This window comes from Mytilus edulis, chromosome 8 (genome assembly GCF_963676685.1).
Source record: "Mytilus edulis chromosome 8, xbMytEdul2.2, whole genome shotgun sequence".
NCBI classification, from domain to species: Eukaryota; Metazoa; Mollusca; class Bivalvia; order Mytilida; family Mytilidae; genus Mytilus; species Mytilus edulis.
Genome location: NC_092351.1, coordinates 36,036,234 through 36,057,165, shown reverse-complemented (window position 1 = coordinate 36,057,165; position 20,932 = coordinate 36,036,234). Strand labels below are relative to the sequence as shown.

General features: G+C 30.3%; 1 protein-coding gene across 1 annotated transcript in view; it reads left to right on the top strand.

The window, feature by feature from the left end:
• The window catches only part of LOC139486779 (uncharacterized), a 40,678-nt gene that overhangs the window by 13,335 nt on the left and 6,411 nt on the right, over window positions 1-20,932 (top strand). Inside the window, exons 3-13 of the mRNA XM_071271741.1 lie at window positions 23-356; window positions 3,764-3,825; window positions 12,933-13,001; window positions 13,612-13,691; window positions 14,080-14,200; window positions 14,577-14,668; window positions 15,431-15,557; window positions 16,336-16,455; window positions 17,541-17,748; window positions 18,348-18,412; window positions 19,034-19,147. Coding sequence (XP_071127842.1) covers window positions 23-356; window positions 3,764-3,825; window positions 12,933-13,001; window positions 13,612-13,691; window positions 14,080-14,200; window positions 14,577-14,668; window positions 15,431-15,557; window positions 16,336-16,455; window positions 17,541-17,748; window positions 18,348-18,412; window positions 19,034-19,147 — 1,392 coding nt within the window. The remainder of the gene's footprint in view (window positions 1-22; window positions 357-3,763; window positions 3,826-12,932; window positions 13,002-13,611; window positions 13,692-14,079; window positions 14,201-14,576; window positions 14,669-15,430; window positions 15,558-16,335; window positions 16,456-17,540; window positions 17,749-18,347; window positions 18,413-19,033; window positions 19,148-20,932) is intronic.

The following is a 20,932-nucleotide window of genomic DNA, read 5'->3' as shown; positions in this document are numbered from 1 at the left end:
ATGTTTATATATACATTTTCAGGATGTGTCAAATTGGACGTTTGCCATTTTCCCAAGTTTTTACAAAGTGAAAGAACCGAAGGTGAGCTACGACCGTGGATAACTAGATCCTGGTGGATTAACATAAGAGATAATCCTAGGATGAAGGAACAACATGAGATATATGTCAATGGATCTGATATGCGAGTTGTTTATAAAAAAGACGAAATTAATTGTGTACGTAAAAGTCGAAGATTCACACCATTCTCTAAATCAGAACAAAAAGAAGAGTGTTCCATGACTAAAAAACACCATGAAAGGAAGTGTATATCGCCAGAAAATAATAAATTCAGAATAGCACAGTTTGACGACGGAGGGTAATGTTTTCTATTCTTTACAACTTTTTTATATGCAATTATAGTATTTAGTTTAAGTTCACATTTATAATTATGAATGTAGATAATTACTGAAATGGAACTAAGTGTGTCTTCAGTAGAATTTCAACAAAAATCGACAGCTAAACAAACCCATAAAAAACAAAAAAGGCAAAACAAAACACAATACAAAAACAGTTTTAACTTTACAAACAACTATATAACTTGTAAACATTCAATCTATTAAAAACAAAAAATTCACGTTCAATAAACTCATCAAAGAAATTTTGTAATCAACTGATTGACAACAAGTTTTTCCCATATATAAAAAAAAAGACTGTTAATTCTTAAATATTTTCCAACTCTGAATAATAAAAAATACGCTTCGAGCATATTTCAAACTCACAACATCAGAAAAGATAGGGCTGATTACTAGATCACTATAATTGTCTTTTGTGACCAATTGGCCGTTTCAGAAACTAAAGGACTGTGGGTAATTCAATTGTTTGTACCCCAAAATAAAAAAAAAAACGTCACGTCATTGGTTGAATTTCCATTGTTTAGGACGTGTTTAACCAATCACGATGCTTTGGTGTACGGTTTTGAAAATATTACCCAGAATGCATTAGATTCTGAAACGGCGAATTGAGCATCAAGACCCCGGTTAAACGAAGAAACTAAGCAAACTAACATGTTTACAAGGATGTTGGTGGTCTGTGCGACTATATAAAATGACAAAATTAATTAGAAAATAGGGGGGACACTTAAAGGAGAGGAAAATAAGGTTTCAGTCAGGTTTTATCAAAGAACATATTAAATGCAGTATGTCTGTGTTAATATGGGACACAGACAATCTATAACGACAACGCCATGGCTAAAAAAGACGAAAAAGACAAACAGACAAACAACAGTACACTGACACTACACAACTAGATTGAGACTGAGCAACACAAATCCCACTAAAATCTAATCTCTAATCTCTGGTAATAAACTCGGAAATAATTCTTCCACAAATCCTTGACGTAACAGTTTTTTTGCATCTCCTCATAAATGAAACTCGGATATAGAGAAGACAAGCTAAGGAAATTTATATCAACTGAGAATTGTATTCAATATTATATCCAGTTATTATCCTTTCAAAACCTTAACGTTACGTATAATTGTAATTCTGTTATAAACATCATGAAAACTTTTAATCATGTTATTGAGGTTGTAATACTGATAGATATGGTATTTTTTATTTAATTATAATAAGTAAATTACAATTGAATTTGATATAAAACTGATTTTACTTTAAAATCAATCTTCTTTTCAGAAAAGTAAATATAATACTATTATGTGTCAGTGATCCATTTATCAACTTTACTTTATATTACTGAAATACCTATTACTTTAATACCATTTAGATTCAAGGCATTCTAAAGTTGAATTTTCTTCTTTTGTGTACGTCGTAATAGAAATTCTTTCTGAACGCACCAGCCTTTCATGGGAATAAGAGAACAAATCTCTTGACACATTCCGAACTCAATCAGTTTTTCACGGCAACATTTTACTACTCATGTAAATGCATTTTTGTGATTTGTACTGGTAATATTTGTGATATCCTGTGGATAAAAGCGAATCATAATTTCAAGATACTTGGACAACATATTAAAGAATAATTCTGAAATGAATACCCCAGGAAATTAATTTTATTGATGTAATTTAGCACGAACTAATTGAACCGGGATCACCCATTCATCCATCACATACTCTTAATTATTCCTGTAACAGTATATTTAATTATATAGGAATGACAATGATGGATCAAGAGTTTTCTTAACCATTTCAGGAAATGAAATAAGCCTACATTGTTAAATTAACTTTGGTAAGATATCGAGTACCTGCTCACATAAGCTAAATGCTCTCTAAATGAAGCGAATATTTTTTAAGACCTAACTAACTATCTAATGACACTTTTCCAAACAGATTTTGAATTCCAATTAACTGAAAAATTTTCTTCAACTGAATCTTTTGGGAAATCACTATTTCCACAAAAAAATACTCTGCAGTATACTGATCAATCACCAAAACTGTTTCTAAAGTACATTTCAACATAAAGTTTTAGAACAATGATGTTTAAAAATCATAAAGAATTCAAGAGTTTAACACACACATAAAGGATAACTTTATGACATGTCGATTTTCAAGGGCTTCCTGAATAAATAAACTTTAACTTTGAAAACTAACCGTGCTATCGTAATATAACTAGGCTAGAGAAAAGCACACTTGCAATTACTTGAAAGACTGTAACTTTGGTTTCTGCTATCTGCAATAAAAGAGGGACGAAAGATACCAAAGGGACAGCCAAACTCATAAATCTAAAACAAACTGACAACGCCATGGCTAAAAATGAAAAAAGACAAACAGAAAAACAATAGTACACATGACACAACAAAGAAAACTAAAGAATAATCAACACGAACCCCACCAAAAACTAGGGGTGATCTCAGGTGCTCCGGAAGGGTAAGCAGATCCTGCTCCACATGTGGCAATATATTATGCACGTGATAAGTCATTTATTATCATGTGAACGATACATTTCATAGCGAAGCTAAATAAAGATCTAAAATCTTGATTAATGTATTAAAATATAGTATGTATTCCATCCAATTATCTTGAAACAATACTTAAAAGTTATCAAAGGTACAAGGATTATAATTTAGTACGCCAGACGCGCGTTTCGTCTACATAAGATTCAACAGTGACGCTCATATCAAAATATTTATCAAGCGAAGTTGAAGAGTATTGAGGATCCAAAATTCCAAACAGTTGTGCTAAATACGGATAAGGTAAATTATTTCTGGTATAAGAAAGTCCTTAGTTTTTTGATAAATTCAAAGTTTTATAAACTGGAAAATTATACAAAATGACCACATAATTGATATTCATGTCAACACCGAAGTGCTGACTACTGGGCTGGTGATACCCTCGGGGACGAAACGTCCACGAGCAGTGGCATCGACCCAGTGGTGTACATAATTATCAAAGGTACCAGGATTATAATTTAGTACGCCATATTTATACGAGCCTTACAAAGATTGGATGTCAGTTTCATCATTTCATCAGCTTAGAGAAAATCTGCAAAATGCATCACTACAACTGTGACAATTGTTCATGATTATACAATTAAAGTTTAGTATAGTAATTGTAATTTCTATACACGAGCTTCTCCGTACTCTTGTATCACTTTTGCCTTCAATGATGGAAAAGTACAATACATTTAGAGACCTAACATGGTGCTGATTAGAAATAATTAAGAACTTTTGTAATAAAACGACATATAAAGTTTCAAGTAATGCCACACACAAATGTATTCAAATTATTGAAGTTGCCATTTATTATAAATATTCAATTTAACTATTTTACAGAATTGTCTACGTCTGCATGAGTTTCACTTTACGGAGTAACAACGTTATACAAGTGACACAAGGTAATCTAAATAAAACAATAATATATTTGCTAAATCAGTAAAAGACCAGAGAGATAGATTTTTACTATTACAATGCTTTCCTTAGGATGGACTTAAACATTTAAAGCCAACGAAGAACTAGTTGCAAGTTTATTTTCCATCTGTTTATAATGCATGTTCATGGCTTTTTTTTCAAATCTTCGAATTTGATTGAATCTCTTTAAAGCAAAATAAAATCTCAAACAAACAAAAAACAAAACATGCATGACAATACTGTAATGCGAATTTTAAATGAATTTCAAATCCTATTTTAAAGAATTATCTGAATAAAACCTTTCAAACGTAATTCAATCTATGTTTATGCTTGGCATTTTATATTACAACGATGATATAAGATCATACAAAGAGCATCGTAGTATAAACTAAGCAGGCATTTGAGTAGGAGAACGTGTATTTTAACATCGTTATTCATAAAACTGTTAAATTTATTTTTGAAATAGCATATTATATCCGATTGAAATGATATCCAAAATAAAAAAAAAATACTGTTTAAAAAAATTTGCATGTTATAATATATATTTTTTTTCTTCATATGATGACATTTGAAATTAGCTACTACATGGTTTAGTATTACCCTATTCAACATTTATTATCGAAGTAATTTACTGAGAACTCATTGAAAGGTTCGTTACGACCGGAGGAAACAGCAATCAAGAATATAGAATTTTGTAGAATCTACCTAATACATAATTGGTTAACCTGTTCTCATGCTATACATTTTATGAGCATGTATGTTTTGTAGTCATTATACATTAAGCAGGCAAAAATTTTACAAGCAAAACATACAGACAGACACAATTTCATGAAGTGCCTCAGCTAAATACAAGCGAGTTGGCGTTCATAATTTCTCAAAACAGTCATACTATTTTTATCAAGGTGTCAGCTTCTAAATACTTAAAATTTCAAATCTCTGCTCTCTATTTATGCTTGTGTTATATTTTATTTGTCTTTGGCTCAATCTTCATATTATCACCAGCTCAAGTCCAATATTACCATGTGTCTTTAGTCATGTTATGTAAGTACTGGTTGGTTTATATTGTGTTTTGCAATATTTCCGCCACTTGCTTCCTAAATGTATATTTACGATTCGCTTAAATTACAAATCGAAAGTTATTTATTGATGTATCTTTTTTTCTGTGAATTTGTTTCTTTTCAAAGTATAAATCGTTTTCACTCAACGTATTAGTCCCATTTAGCCTTCTTTTATGTTTCGAAATTTGCGTCCTCATTACACTTCGACTTCGTACTTTATTTGACCTTTTAAATTTTTTTGATTCAAGAGAGTCATTGATGAATCGTTCGTAGACGAAACGATCGACTGGCGTTCACAGCTTAACGCCTGGTACATGTATCTTATGCTGAGTTTTTACATGACTCAGTGTTTCTTTGCTGTTGTTTTTACACCTTCTATTTGAAGCGAAACTTAGCCTCCTTGAGCATTTTAATAAGAAAAGTTATCGTTATAACTCCAAATTAAGACAACAGTACATTAGCAATGTCTTTTTTCATCTCGTCATTTAAGAAGATATGAATCAAGGAAACAAAAAAACTGAGGGAATCGCATGAACTCTAAAAGGTGCAATTTGGCCTCTGGCCTTTGTTAGTCTTGTATTATTTTAATTTTAGTTTCTTGTGTACAATTTGGAAATTAGTATGGCGTTCATTATCACTGGACTAGTATATATTTGTTTAGGGGCCAGCTGAAGGACGCCTCCGGGTGAGGGAATTTCTCGCTTCATTGAAGACCTGTTGGCGACCTTCTGCTGTTGTTTTTTATTTGGTCGGGTTGTTGTCTCTTTGACACATTCCCCATTTCCATTCTCAATTTTAATAGTTGTACTTGGAGCGTCAGAAGGGTGAATTTCTTTTTAATAGGAAAAACTGCTCATTTTCCACGAAAATGTTAAGTTCTAGCATATATTTCGATTAATTTGTGCAAATGATATTTTGTAAATAATGACATAAAATTGTTTGAAATAATTTAAGGATGTACGTAGGTGAGGTTAGGTGAAAATTAATAAATTAAGAATTAAAATTGATTATATAAGCTCATAGAGCATCAATTGAGGATAAAAATAAGCTAAAATATTGATAGGTCATGGACCTCTTTTTTGAGATATTTGAGATTTAAAATATGGCGGGAAAAGGCTGACTCGGACTTTTACCTTATATTTGCATTGGTATAATTAGGTCTCAAAACAAAAGAAAGAAAATTAAGAATCTTCTTAAATTTTGGTAAATGACCTTTCATGAGCTATTAAGTCTTATATGAAAAAATAAATGGGTGTTATGGGGCAAAATATTTTACATTGTATTGCATGGAAAAACACCAAGGAGTCCGAACATTTGACACAAATTTCAAAACCTCACCTAAGTACATCCTTAAACAAATGATAAAATAAGAAGCCTTTATGCAAGCATCAATTTCAAAAGTGTATCATTTAGTAATTGATTCATGATTAACACTCTGGGGCAAATATTTTATGCATATCAGGACCAGGGGAAAAAAACGAAAATCATATATAATCATAAGTAGATTTTGCACCTTGTGTCGATGAAGGACGGTGGGGAAATTAGAAAGCCGAGTTTGATAGGGATAATGAAGTGTTACAAAGGATTGAACAGATATCGTGACAATAATATGAAAGCGGTGTTTAGTAGGTTGTTTAATGAAAGTTGGAAGGTTTTCATAAAATGGGATAAAACTATACCATAAAAACATTAAAATCTCGGAGTTCCTAGTGTTAAGAAAACGTCTTCCATTATTAATTGGCAGGAAGATACAGCTTACACATTATTGACAGTTTCCTCTTAAGTTTTATATATAGAAGAAAATATTATCTGTTTTATTATTTTTGGACGGTGTCATCTATTCTTGGTCTATTTCTCTTTTCTCCTTATAATGTCAACCAATATTTGATCTAATAACCTGCTGCCTTATTTTTCTCAAGTATTTGTATATCGGTAGAAACTATTCTTAGAAGTGTGATATAGTGATTAATTTATATCAATTAGAATTGGATTCTCCATACCACTTGTAATGACAAAGGAGATGGATTGAAGGAAGTTGTAGGTATAATCTATTTGGTTTTGACTTCGATTCCATTGTACGTTCGATTTGAAACTGGCATAATTAACTAAATATTATCCATATGAGATCTAGTAAGTATATTAAAATGAAACATTTTCTTGTCATCGCTATTAAAAGCTCTGTTTGATACCTGACACATTTGAAGGTTTACCATATGTTTATGATAGCTTAAACATTACCTATATGAATACTTATGCAAGTAGAATAACATATATAAACTAATCAAAATGACCGTCATCATTTTATAACTTTTAAGTAAAATTTGTAGTCTTAAATTTTATAGTTGTTAAAATGAAAAGCGATATATGAACGTATATTGAATTAATTATCTAGGCAAAAAGAAGGGAATTAGATTTCGTCTCCACTGCTGGAGACTAATTTATCTAGTCATTAATTTTTAAAATAGATTTTTTTTTTTTAAAACAGACTGCATTAATGACAAATGAGAAAAGAAACTAAATCAAAAGAACTCAATAACACGAGAGCACACTAAAAATCGTTCCTAAAATATTTATAAATTTTAACAAAGGGATCTTTAAAACTTTTGTTGAAATCCAAAATATTCATTTATATGTATATAATTATATGCTTTAACTAAAAAAGAAATCTATTTATAATGAGACAAAATGTAGGAACCCAAAGACAATTTATAGTCGAAAATGTGGATCAACCACAATAGGAAGTTTAAAAAACTGAAGAGATTATTCAGAGAAATAGCATACGTTCTTGATACCAAATATATCGTCTATCTACGCTGAGAAAAAGGCTCATACATCGCAAGTTAATCTCAATTATGAATCCTTGTACACGAAACTTATTACTAATTTATATCAGAAATAAAGATTTCTTTGCTGCAAGTCGTGATTTGGACCTAATTATCTGACAAAGTATTTAAATATACATTAAGTAGTGGTAAAGTTGTTAAGTAGGTTAATTGAATTGTTAAAACCAATTGAAGGCATTCGTACAAGAGTGTAATGCTTATAAATTTTTCTCTTTAAACCCTAGAAACAAGGTTATATTTTCATTTGCATGCTATAATTAGTGTTCAGGAAGTAAAGAATGCCTGATCACGCTTAGTGTACTTTTCTGTATCATTTCATTGGAAATCATTTCATTCATTCATTTGTTCAAATGTTTTAAATATTATTAAGGAGCGGTCAATACAATAAATTGAGGTAATAACATAGTAAGTTTCATTCTGACATCACGCTTAAAAAGTGAATCTCTATTTTGCTTGCAAATTCTGGAACCATTTCCGTGCCTGATGGCAGTTGATATAGATGATATGTATTGGCAGGGTATTCTTTGCAGTGTCTTCATCAAGTCTTCAAATTATTATGAAATATTCCAAATCTAAAATCAAAAACATCAAAACTAGAAGTTGCCTTAGATGCTAATTACACTTTTACCTATGTCAAAGTCGGATTTTTTCCCCTTCTTAATGTATGGGTACCATTTCTAAACACGCATTTCTGAGGAAAGTAAAATATACTAACGTATTCGAAGTTTTTAACAGTTTTATTCATTTCTGTATTTTTCCATTTTTAATTTTCAATCCAATTCAATAACACCAACCACGACTCTGTAGTTGCGTTATATTCTTCTTCAAAAACAATAAAATTCAATAATTGTCTTTTAGCAATAATTATGAGTGTTGTCAATGTTTAAGTTGATTACAAGTGATATCATACATTTCATTAAGTAAATGTGGATCATGCTACAATCCAATTAGATGCTATTGGCTCTTATAGGGCTCCCAGTGAGGTGTAAACGTTGTAATTAGGTTTTATTTAATGAAACGGTAAATATCATAACAATTTTCTTAGTGTGTTTAGTTAATAAATAAAAAAAAAAAACATTTATGCGTACGAATGATAGTTTCATTTTGATATCGTTATAAAATGTAAATAGTTAAATCTTTTTTCAATTAAAAAATAATCCAATATGATTACTCTTTTAGCATCTGACTTTCAACGAAAGTTACAGACAGATAAGTCTATGTTTTAAGCATCAATAAAGATTTCTGTATTATTGTTCCCACTTGTTGACTTATTATTGATGTGAAAACATTAGATACTCTCTTGAGAATCGAATTAAAACGTATGAGTAGCAATATAGAATGTAGTAGGATAGTTACATGGACTAATAATGTTCAACAGAGATATTAAAACATCTTTAGTAGCATTGTTGACCTTAAAGTAGACTTTCATCGTGTATTGAATTCAGCTACAACAAAAGGGCATGTCTAATTTTCAAGCCAAATAAACATAAACATACAGTGTCAATACTGTATTACTGAACAGGGTTACTCTGGATAAGTTTCAAATATGAACTCATTTTATTTATTTTGGCATCTGATATATTTAATAGGATTTGCAGTATAACTCATTATTGATGTTTCTTAAATAGATTGACGTATATTTATTTCACTTTAACATGTTAATCATTTTACTGTTTATTTTGCTGTATTTAAGATACATAATGACTTATCAACTTATCTAACGAAATAACAATTTAAAGTTTTATCGAAACACAATGCATACTGTGCAAAACTATTTCAAAATTTTCAACATCCAACATGTTTAAGGGAGTACAGTCTTCAACAGTTGCTCACATCTACGTGGTGGTGGATAGTTGCCTCATTGGCATTTTTTGATACCATGTGGATTTTCCACACAATAAAAAAAAACATATCATGGTGGATAGTTGCCTCATTGGCATTCATAGCATATCTCTAAATGTTTAGTATCATATCTTAGTGCGATGAACTCCTAAATGAGCAAGTCAAATTTGTTTGTAAAGACTTTTTATGTGGTACATTACGTGGTATTATATTTAAAGAGAAATGATTGCTTGCAATCATAATCTTCAAACGCATATAAAAAAGAGACATGAAAGTTATGTCGTTTTAAAGGTGGTGCTAACTGCAATTTAATACCCAAAAGAAAGTAAGTGATTATAAACTGGTTTTTTGATTACCTGTTGAAAACCCCATAATGATCATACATCATACAGACCGCGAAACCTCTGACTTGTATAAGTGATTATTTCTTTTAATCATAAACTAATAACTTTAAAAGAACCCGTGTTTAATATAAGTATTTTAAGACTATAAATATTTACTCTTTATTTCTGCAGATATCTAAATACTTTTCCCCCTTTTTGCATATAGATACATAGCATGTTAGAGGAGATGTTTATAAAGGGAGATAACTAATTGAATCAGTTCTCTGTGTGTAATTGTCAATTTCATCGATGCCTTTTCAGCATTCTTGCGAAGAAAAACAATTGAAATGGTTTTGAAAAATGTGTGTCCCTCAACCAAGGTCAACTACCTTACGTTCATTCAAATGATTTGCGCATTGACCTGAAATGACCACACCATGTGAAAAAGTCTACTTATCGTCTCAAAAATCTTCATTACTACTCTCAAACAAAACCTTTGTATAGAAATGGACCACAACGAGAACCAGAATATAACCTTATTTTTGTTAAAGCAGAAAACCGTCAGAGACTGTTTTCTTTATTTTCAATCTTTTGTATATGTATAAATTATCCGTTTGATATTTGTATAATCGGATTGATCTTTGATAGTATTTTCTTTTGTGTAATTAAATCGGTTCTGTACTCTTTTGTATACAATAAAATGAAGTATGATTATTTGATTTAAAACCTTACATACGGTTTAATCAATATATGAAAGATCAATCAATACCATTTTTTTGAAACAAAATATAGCAAAACAGAATCAGTTATTAAAAGTAAAGAAATATACATAGGCATGGGGTATGCGACAATGACAGACCTATCCAGTAATACAGAATTAAAAAACAAAGTTATCAAAAGTTACGAGAGGTCAATATAGAGTTGATTTTCAAGGCTTTAAACGATTTTGATATTCTTAAAATATATAGACTGTTGTCTAATATTGCGGACTGTATTTTTATCTGTTGATTGTTTTTTGTTATGCGTTGTTTCTTTCTTTTCATGTGTATTTCCCATTTCCTCTCATCCATAAGACAATCAAAATAAAACATTCGTGTTTCAGAACGGTATTAAAAATGTTTCTATAACTCTTAAAAACAATATCACCCATGCTCTTTATCAAAGTTATGGTGTTTGGAATCATTCACTATTATACAATTTATTTTGCTTTTAGATCTTCGGAAGATTATAAATTAACCTTTGAAATGTTCCGAATAACCTATTTCTTTAATGGACCCGGATGCAAATATCTCATCAATGAATAAACAATGGCGATATAATTTGACAAAAAATCTTTATCAATATTTTTATAATTAACGTCATGTACAGAAATAGTTGATTATTCGAAAATAAAAGAAAATAACTATGTTATAATTGTTGTTTGCAAACATTGTCATCTGTTAATTTCATCGTCACCATTTTAAAATAACTGTAACTTATTATTTTGTTCAATTTCATATCGGTTATTGTTTATGAAATGTAATTCGAGTAATTTTATAGCTATTATGTCTCATAAATAGACAATTTACATGGTTATGATTCCATCTTTAGTACTAAACCAGAACCTAGTATTTTATAGGTACATGCTTAAATACCGTAAACAATATAAATCTTGTTTGTGACAATTTTAATATTTCTTTCTATTCAATATTAAATGATTAAAATCACATACGCCATTTGAAAACAAATGTTTCAAAAACAAACTGATCCTCTAAACACCGATAAGACTTGCGTATTATCAGCACGATTGATGTTTAATTATTATTTTAGCAATTAACATTTTCACATATTGGGTGATTCGATGAAGTCAAATTGTGCAAATTAAATTAATTCAACAATAATTGCCAAAGAACAATTATAAGTCATGTCCACCATAAATACTATTTGAAATAAAATTACCCATGTTATTAACGAAAAATACTAGTAATAAACACAGCACTATTTTTCCTTGCAGTCAATTACCCAAAGGAAGTTACATTTACAAGGTTGCTCAATAAAACATATCATGGTATAGGATAATAGAATGAAATTCAAAACAGTGTGGCTGTGGCCATTGATTGACACATTAAATTCATCCATTGACTGGGACAATTTAGGTGAACGTTTGTATGTAACGGCCACTGCTCACTTTGTACTTTTTAAAGACACTTAAACTATGGGGTCACCAAAGGTTCTGAACACCTTAATAAAGTAATTCGAAAAATTAATCAGAAATAATACGATGTTTTGATTTATATCAATTATATAAATCAAAACATGAAGGTTATTCCTGATTAATTTTTCGAATTATTTTATATTTAAAGAAACCTTTGGTGACCCCACAGTTTAAATGTCTATCGTAGGTACGTCGTGAACAGTGGTCGTTACATACAAACGTTCACGTAAATTGTCCCAGTCAATGGATGAATTTAATGTGTAAATCAATGGCCACAGCCACATTGTTTTGAATTTCATTCTAAGAGAAGAATTAAAATGTTTTTTTTCTCTCTAAACGGACACCAACTGTTTAATGTAATTACTACGAACATACACCAGTATTTGTTTTAAAATTGGTATATCATTCTCTTTAATTAATGGTTATTTTAAGAACATGTAAATGACGAGTTTAATTAGTGTCCTTAACCAGAATAAAATGACACAAAAGAAATCACAATGTAATTGCTAAAAGAGGGACAAAAGATACCAGAGTGATAGCCAAGATCACCGGAAGATAGTGAAAAAAAGTATGATGTATGATTACCTAGCATTCAACAACTAGTATACGACAGAACTCTCTAGAGATCATCTCCAAATACAGATTTATTGATGGAGCAGATGTATTATTGCTTCAGCAAATATTCTCAAAGAAATATAAATGGATGCGAATTACTTCTTAGACGTTACCATTCAACACGTGTCAATTATCTCTAAACAAAAAGATGTATGATACTCTAAAGACAAATAAAACATTTAATATATGACATTTATTGTATTTTCTGTATTTTTATAGGAGCTTGGAGAAGCACCAATGCACCAGATTTATGTGAGAATATGTATGTTGATGACTGGCCGTGGATTGGTAGGTGCAGCATTATTTTAAAGAAATTATACCTGGTGCAAATTTTGTAATTGAGCAATCGCATCTTCTATAAACTTTAAGCAGTACTTAATTGACCCTTTTAATTATTTATTTAATTTAACTACTTATAAATGTACCTATCAATCTGGAACATAGTAAACGCCACAAGTGGTAATTATGTATTTTGAAGATGGCCTGATTTTGTAACTAATTCGATAACCATGAATTGATTTAAGGCAAGGTCAATATCAGTTTTTAATATGTTCTTGAGGCGCTTACGGTGTTATATTCAAAATCTAGGTTCGGTGGCCGAATGGTCTAACTAGTCGATTCCAATTTTAATTGACTAGGGTTACTATTTTTCCTATCAAAGGTTAACAGTTGTATCTAGCCTGTTCGACTTCCTCGACCATCAAACACTAATCTCCACGAAAAAGCACAATAATAGTAAAAGTAGTGCGTTACACTATACAATCAGTCAAAAAATGTAAACAAATCCTAAAAAATTATACTAAAATACATAGTACTGTTCAATCTTTAATAAACTTTTTAACAGTAGAATCTATTTTCATTTAACACTTTATTTTCTAATACCGTTAACTTATTTTAGCTAGTTGGAATCCAGAACCAACCGTTTGTCCTGTAGCTGGTGGCTTTACATTCAGAACGAAAAGCAGACTGACTAATCAGGTACTCGTAGTCATTTGTTTTTAATTTAAATTTGTTTGGTTGTAAAAAATATATAAAAAAGAGAAATTAGTTATCAAAGCAGGCTGAAAATATTTTATAAAACATCTGAGCAATAATGCTAGAAAACAAGTTGAAACCTCCTTTACTAAATACCTTCCTACATTTTCTTTTTTTTTTCCTTTAATGATAATAGTTGTCACTTTTACAGTTCAATATAAAGGTTACTTTGTACCAAAAAAATAAACGCGTCGTATAACTGTTTGCCACATGAAAAATGAAATCTCAACACATGTTGTCCATGCAATAGATGCACAAAAAATGAATAAGCAAATAATTAAAATGGTCGATATATGTAAAGACATTTGTTGATATTGGCCTCTGTTTACAGGATGTTTGTAAAGATGATTGGCGAAGATCAAAATTAGAAATTGAATGTCTAAAAGGTGATGGCATGGATTTCTTTGCTCCTAAGGGAAGTAACTGCAATCCGTTTTTATCCCAGGGAGAATGTAAGTTTTACTTATTTGTTAAGGATTAAGATTAAATAACGAATTTAATCAACAACCACGACGTTTCAGAAGTAAAAGTATAAGGGTTCATTGCAATATCTAGAAGACATGGTAAAATATAGAAAATAGATGATAAAATTAAAAATTTACTAAGAGGGTAGTACCTACTTCACGCGCAATAACAATGCTACGTTTAACTTTAAGCCAGAGAAAAAACAAGCAACGAAAACGATATTTATAAATAGAATGAACTCAATAACAGGTATCCCCGAAAAAAAAGTAGTGCTTATTTTGATACATAAATCTAAAAGAAATACAAAACATGCAAAAGGAATATAAAATCAGCTGTTTTCATTCATTTTATTTTTATTCATAGGGAAGCGTCTATATTGTCTAGGAGGATGGACTTATGGGAATCATTCTTTCATGATAGCAGCTGGAGATGATAACAATCATCACTTTTGTATAGTAAGTGTCCTTTAATCTTAATATCATATAACAGATATTCATGAAATATGCATAGAAAGATATCCAAGACAGAGATAAACATAGAAAGTCATGCAAATACTGGAAGGAAAGCATATTTAAAGAAAAAAAGATAGATGAGAAACCAAAGAGGTCATGAATGAATATTTAGGCGTAATAAGCCTGAGCAAAAATTGAATTATAAAGCTCATTAATTTTGCACTGCCATAAATCGTGAATGTTCAAATCTCATAATATATTAGAAATATAAACCACACAGTAAAACACACAAAAGCTAATGATATAGCATGAACAGGAGTAAAGTAGGTTTAGTCTTAACAAAGGGGGATACCTGCTTTTTTTCATACGTGGGATTTAACATGATAAACACATCTCTAGTTGCAGTATTGTATTAAATCATGTTCTGTTTACTCAAATTACACAATTAGTTTCAGCACGATTTGTGCCTAGCAGTAGATTAAAATGTGGGTTGATGCGTGTGGCGTTTTTTTTTATTTCAATAGTCTACTGTCCATTTTGCATCATTTTTACCTTGTAGTTATTGTCCAACGTTAGTGTTTTTACTGTTTATGTTAAACTGTTTTGGAACAAATAAATAAACCTTATAATTAAGTTGAAATAAGATGTAAACAACTAAAATTAGACTTTGATTTTGACTCTTTTTTGTAATGCGTAAAATTCATTTCGACTTGTATAGTATAAATATCCTTAATATCAGTATCTCTACATAATGTGTTTTTTCAGAGGTTTCCTGCAAAACCATATAAAGAATTTGTTGCATTGCTATACTTTAGTCCAATATGCCCAATACATGAAGATGGTCAGCCCTCAACAGGAATAGATTATTATGAGCTACATTTAAACAGAACGGGTAAAGATCTTTGCAAATAACTTATTATGAATAAATTAACAGCGTAATGCAAGTAGCACGACAATTTTGGATACACCAAAAATGTATATTAAGTGGAATTCTTATTTTCTGAGAAGTCATTAACAATATACTTACATATCAAGACATTTGATATTCATCAAATATATATGGAAGAGGCAATGTGAAGTAAATATAGTCCACTGTACTTTATCTCTGTTAAAATATCATAAATCAATGTAAAAGACATATCTATAAAAGAAAAACAAACCTGAAGAAATAACTTGAACTACAATAGAGAAGAAAATAGACCGAACAAAAGACATTAGTAGTTTACCGATACTTGAAAGTAGCAAATGATATTAGATTATAGAACCCAAGGCCAAAATGCCATGCAAGTCACATAAACGTCAAAATTTGCGCTTCGGTCAACTGAAAACTGTAAAAAAAAAATAACGATTTGTTTTAAAGGGATGACATCAAAAGTTCAATGAAGGATAAAAAACTTAATTCACATAGTTTTTTCACTGACCCTTCCCCCCCCCCCCTTCACCCCCCTCTTAACTTACTTTGGGAAAAATTATTGACCCATATAGATATATGTAAAAATCAATGCCGGATAACCACATATTGCAGCAGTTCAACCTTCCAATATCTGTATGTATGACACCTTCAAGATGTCAATTTCGCTTCACTAATATTTAAAAAAAAAAAGCCATTCCAGTTGGATAAAAGAATAAAAGTTCACATCATAGAAATATTCTATTTATTCTATATGTAGATCGAGACGAGTGTGAGGACGAGAATGAAAAGTTTTGCCAAAACCATGCCCAGAAAGGAATGTGTGAAAAATCAAATAACCGATACCTTCCGCACTGCAGAAAAACATGTGGTCTCTGTAGTAAGTAACTTTAATTAGTTTGACTGTCCCTCTGGTATCTTTCGTCCCTCTTCTTTAATTAGTATAACTTTTACAGATGTAATGAAGCAAACATAGTCATCAGTTACCAGGCTTATATTTTTAACGCCATATGTGCGTTTAGTTTTCTTATAGACTCATCAGTGACGCTTTATTCGAAAAAATTTACAAAGAAGAACACGATTTAGAAATTCATAACAGATTGGCATAAAATGGATATAGTATACTCCTACTGGGGTACAACATCCATAACATACTTATAATTTGAAGTCTTGAAAGCAGTTGATTTATCTGAACCTTATCAATGATAATTCATGTCAACACAGAAATGCTGACTACAGGGCTCGTGATACACAGGAAACTGTGTCATACAAGCATTGCTTTTATCAAAATCGCAACAAAGACCCCACGCTTTATCCTATAGTTTTGTACGCCAGACGTACGTAACGTCTAAAAAGATCTACAAAAATGTACGAGTAACGTTTGATTGTAGATTGATATTTATAAGTTGTAGTTAAATTTGTGTAGTTTGTCTGGAAATATCTCGTTTGTTAAGTTTAAGTTGCTGTAGTGGGTTAAATTACTAGGGTTAATACGATCGCACTTAAATGTCATTATGTTTTTGTACTGAAATATATTAAAATAACGTTAAATATTACATCACTATTGAAAACAAGAGAAAAAGAGATTATAACAAGTGAAATTTAAAAAAAAAAAAAAAGACATGTCAGGGTTGCAGTTTATACCAAATAACCTTGATGGTACTTTTATTTTATAACAGTTATATATGCTATATGATTGAGCACGCAGCTGCTAAATTTACGTAATATTCTCTTTTTATATACGTTCATATAGCACACGATATTTTAAAATACTTACTTAAGACATTGTTGAATGCCGTCTGTGGTCTCTGGTGGATCTTAATCACATAGGCAATAATACCACATCTCCCTTTCTGCTAAAAAAATATATACTTGTTTTCTATGAGCATTGATATGTTAGAAGGTTTTTCGTATAATAGCAAACATTTTTTTAAGTATTATCATCGTTATTTTATCTTTTTGCAGATAACAAAGAACATTTCTGGACAAAGGTCTCATTCAGTGAGCTCGTTCGAGGAAAGTGGTTGTTGTTTGAAAAGAATAAGGAAGAAAAAGTGGTGATAAATCGGACTCATATTTATTTCTCAAACCTTGGCCATTTTGTATGTTTAGAACGAGTATCTCTTCCTGCACAGTACCTATATAAACTAGTTTCCAACTTTAATAATGGCTGGTAAGTTTTTTATGTAGCTTATGTGATCTCAAAATAGATAACTAAAAATTCAGAAATTATATGCGTGTATGTATTTTTGCTATTCTTGAAGAAAACAAATGAGATTATTGATTTTAATTTCTGTAACTTTTGCATCAAATTGATATAAAAATATAAAAATATCTAATTGCGTTGCACTATTCTCGTGATGAATAAAAATATCTATAATATTTTGGCATTTACAACTATTAATTGAATGATAATTTAAGAAAATACTTTGGTTTTGGACAAGAAGGGGGATGGAATAGCCTTCGTTAAATCACTGAATATCTCTTCTTGTATATCTCGTTAGAGTTATTACATGGTGCGTTTATTGCTGTTTTATATATAACTTTACTTAAGTTTAGTTTGAAAAGGACAAGACAATAACACAAGTTTCAAACAAAATGTTGCCCTGCGTTCCGAATTCATTTAACTCGATAAATGCATGTTTTTGTATCTTAAATACATGCAACTAAAAGGCTCATTTGATTATTAGACATTATCAGACAAATTAGAATCCTTATATTTATTTTTTCACGGAAAAGAGCAAAGTGATTTCAAAGATATTTTTATTTCAGCTCAACGAGATACACTTGCATTGAATTGAAACGTCCTCATAACAACATTCTCCAGTTCCGATTAGGTTGGTATAGTTCATCACTAAAATCTATGAATATTTGTCATCATGTTATAGTTTGTTATTCTTTAAACAATGCCTAATGAAAAATATAATTACATATATACTAGGCATATGATTTGATACAACTAAATTGTCTTTCATCTACATCTATTCGTAGTTATGTTTTGGAAGTCTGTTTGTATTATCACTATCTATCTGTCATGGGTTAAATATTCCAGATGTAAATTGAAATATTGAATATTATATGAACCATTCATATCATTTTACATTTTTGCAAAAATTATCTAGTGAACATATAACCAACCATGCAGATAACGGTTGATAGAAATAAGAAGATGTAGTATGAGTGCCAATGAGACAACTCTCCACCTGAGTAACAATGTCTAAAAAGTAAACCATTATAAGTTGAAATAAGGTCTTCAATAAAATCTATAATGGTTTACTTTTATAAATTGTTATTTGGATTGTGAGGTGTCTCATTGGCACTCATACCACATCTTCCTATATATATCGTCACAATGAACAGCAAGCCTGTATACTCCTATGTCTGCACCATAACAAACATATGAAAAATGAACATTTATTTTCACACTAATGACCATTTCCATACATGTTTTTATAAAGGTCGTAGTTTTCGAGAGGATAAAAATCATATTGAGATGTGCAATTTCAAAAAGGACACATATTCAGATAGAATCGAAAGCAGATATAGAAGTCCACAAAGGAGAAATCTGTTACGTAAGTTTAATATATGAACCTACACAAAACGCTCCGAGAGGTACTAAAAAAATAGAAACTGATTCCTTCTTTACATTATATCTATCTATAAAAACATAGTACGCACATAAACAATAAAAGACCCGCTATTAATTTGGATATCAAGACATGAGATAACGAAAAGCTTGTACACTCCTTTAAATATGTACATATTCTGTTTTGTGTCTTGAGATATAGTTTTGTTGTATGTTTTAATTTGCCTGCATCGAAATTAATATTTATCATCGAAAAATCGTACCGGTCTATTGGTTCGGGATGGTGACAATAACACTGATGCAGTGTCGATTTTAGTTGTAATTTTTCCTGACTTGTTGGAACATTTTTTTGTGTAAGGAGAATCATAACCCTTTCAATGAATTACATATGGTATAAGCATGCAAGAGCGTAACTTTTAAACAGATATGTACACGCCATGCAATAGAATAGATGGTATTTGTCTATTTGAAAATTAAACATTGACCAATTGAAAAAAAAATTAAATCCTCATGTTGGTAATAGGTTCTAGTCTGATATTGGTCATGTTTTCATACTATCTTCTATAATTTACTAGGTATGCAAATTTCATTTACATCAATTTCACTTGAATTTTACCTCAACACTTATACGTGAAACTCACGTGAAATTCACCTGAAAATCACCTGAGCAAATTTTGCATGTGTAATGTGTAAATCCACTCTTGATATAATGCTTCAGTGGGGTTTGTATACATTTTATAATGGTTAAGAATTGAATAAGGACGTAAGTTCAGTGGTGGAAAACAAAGTGTTTCAAGATTCTTATTTTCCTTTTTAAACGAGGATGAGAGAAGTCATCAGTAAAAAACATTTACGAATTTTACTACGAATTGTTTGATCATTTAAAAAGACATGCTTATCTTCAAATAGCATATATCAAGCATCACCAGTACGGATTGTTTTAAGAGTTTGTATATGTTAATCGTTTTAACATTTCTAAAAAAACAAAAAAAACTCCAAGGAAAATTCAAAACGGAATATCAGTAATTAAATGGCAAAACCGAAAACTTAATCACATCAAACAAATGGGTGACAACTGTCATATTCATGACTTTGTACAGACATTTTCTGGTGTATAAAATGATGGATTAAACCTTGAAACTAGACATAAGGTATGATTCTCTCTATGTTACTATCTGTTAAAATGTTAAGCTAAACAGATATTCAAATGGTGACTATATAATAAAGTGATTGTTACTCAGCATGTACAAATGTTGTTTGAATGTTTCATGAAGATTTTGTTGTTGTACTAGATCAACTGGTGGTACGAATGCATACCTTGTTATGTTTCAGATATCACACTATCATCATTTTGTAGACTTATTGGATTAAAAATATCCATGTCAAAGATTTGAAAGTCATAATGCAACAACAAATAGTGCTAATTTTGTAAATAGACGCTCAATATTATCTGTTTTTTTAATTTTACCTTAAAATCTACTCTATTGACGTTCAATATTAATCTATGCGCTTCCTTTGTTTGATTGTATAGCCGTCATCATTGACTAAACGTTAAAACTATTGTTATCAATGAGTAGATTGAAAATTAAAGATCTACTTGTAATATCTAAAATGTCCTATTAATATAAAGAAAACACATATCTGTATGCCTAAGAAACCGAGAATAAGGTTACATAAAGGCGATGTTGATCTTGTTTTTCTGTTCACGCAGCAGCAATTTGTTTAATCAGCCTTTCAACTTTTATGTATTCATAATTCAGAATTTTCCGTT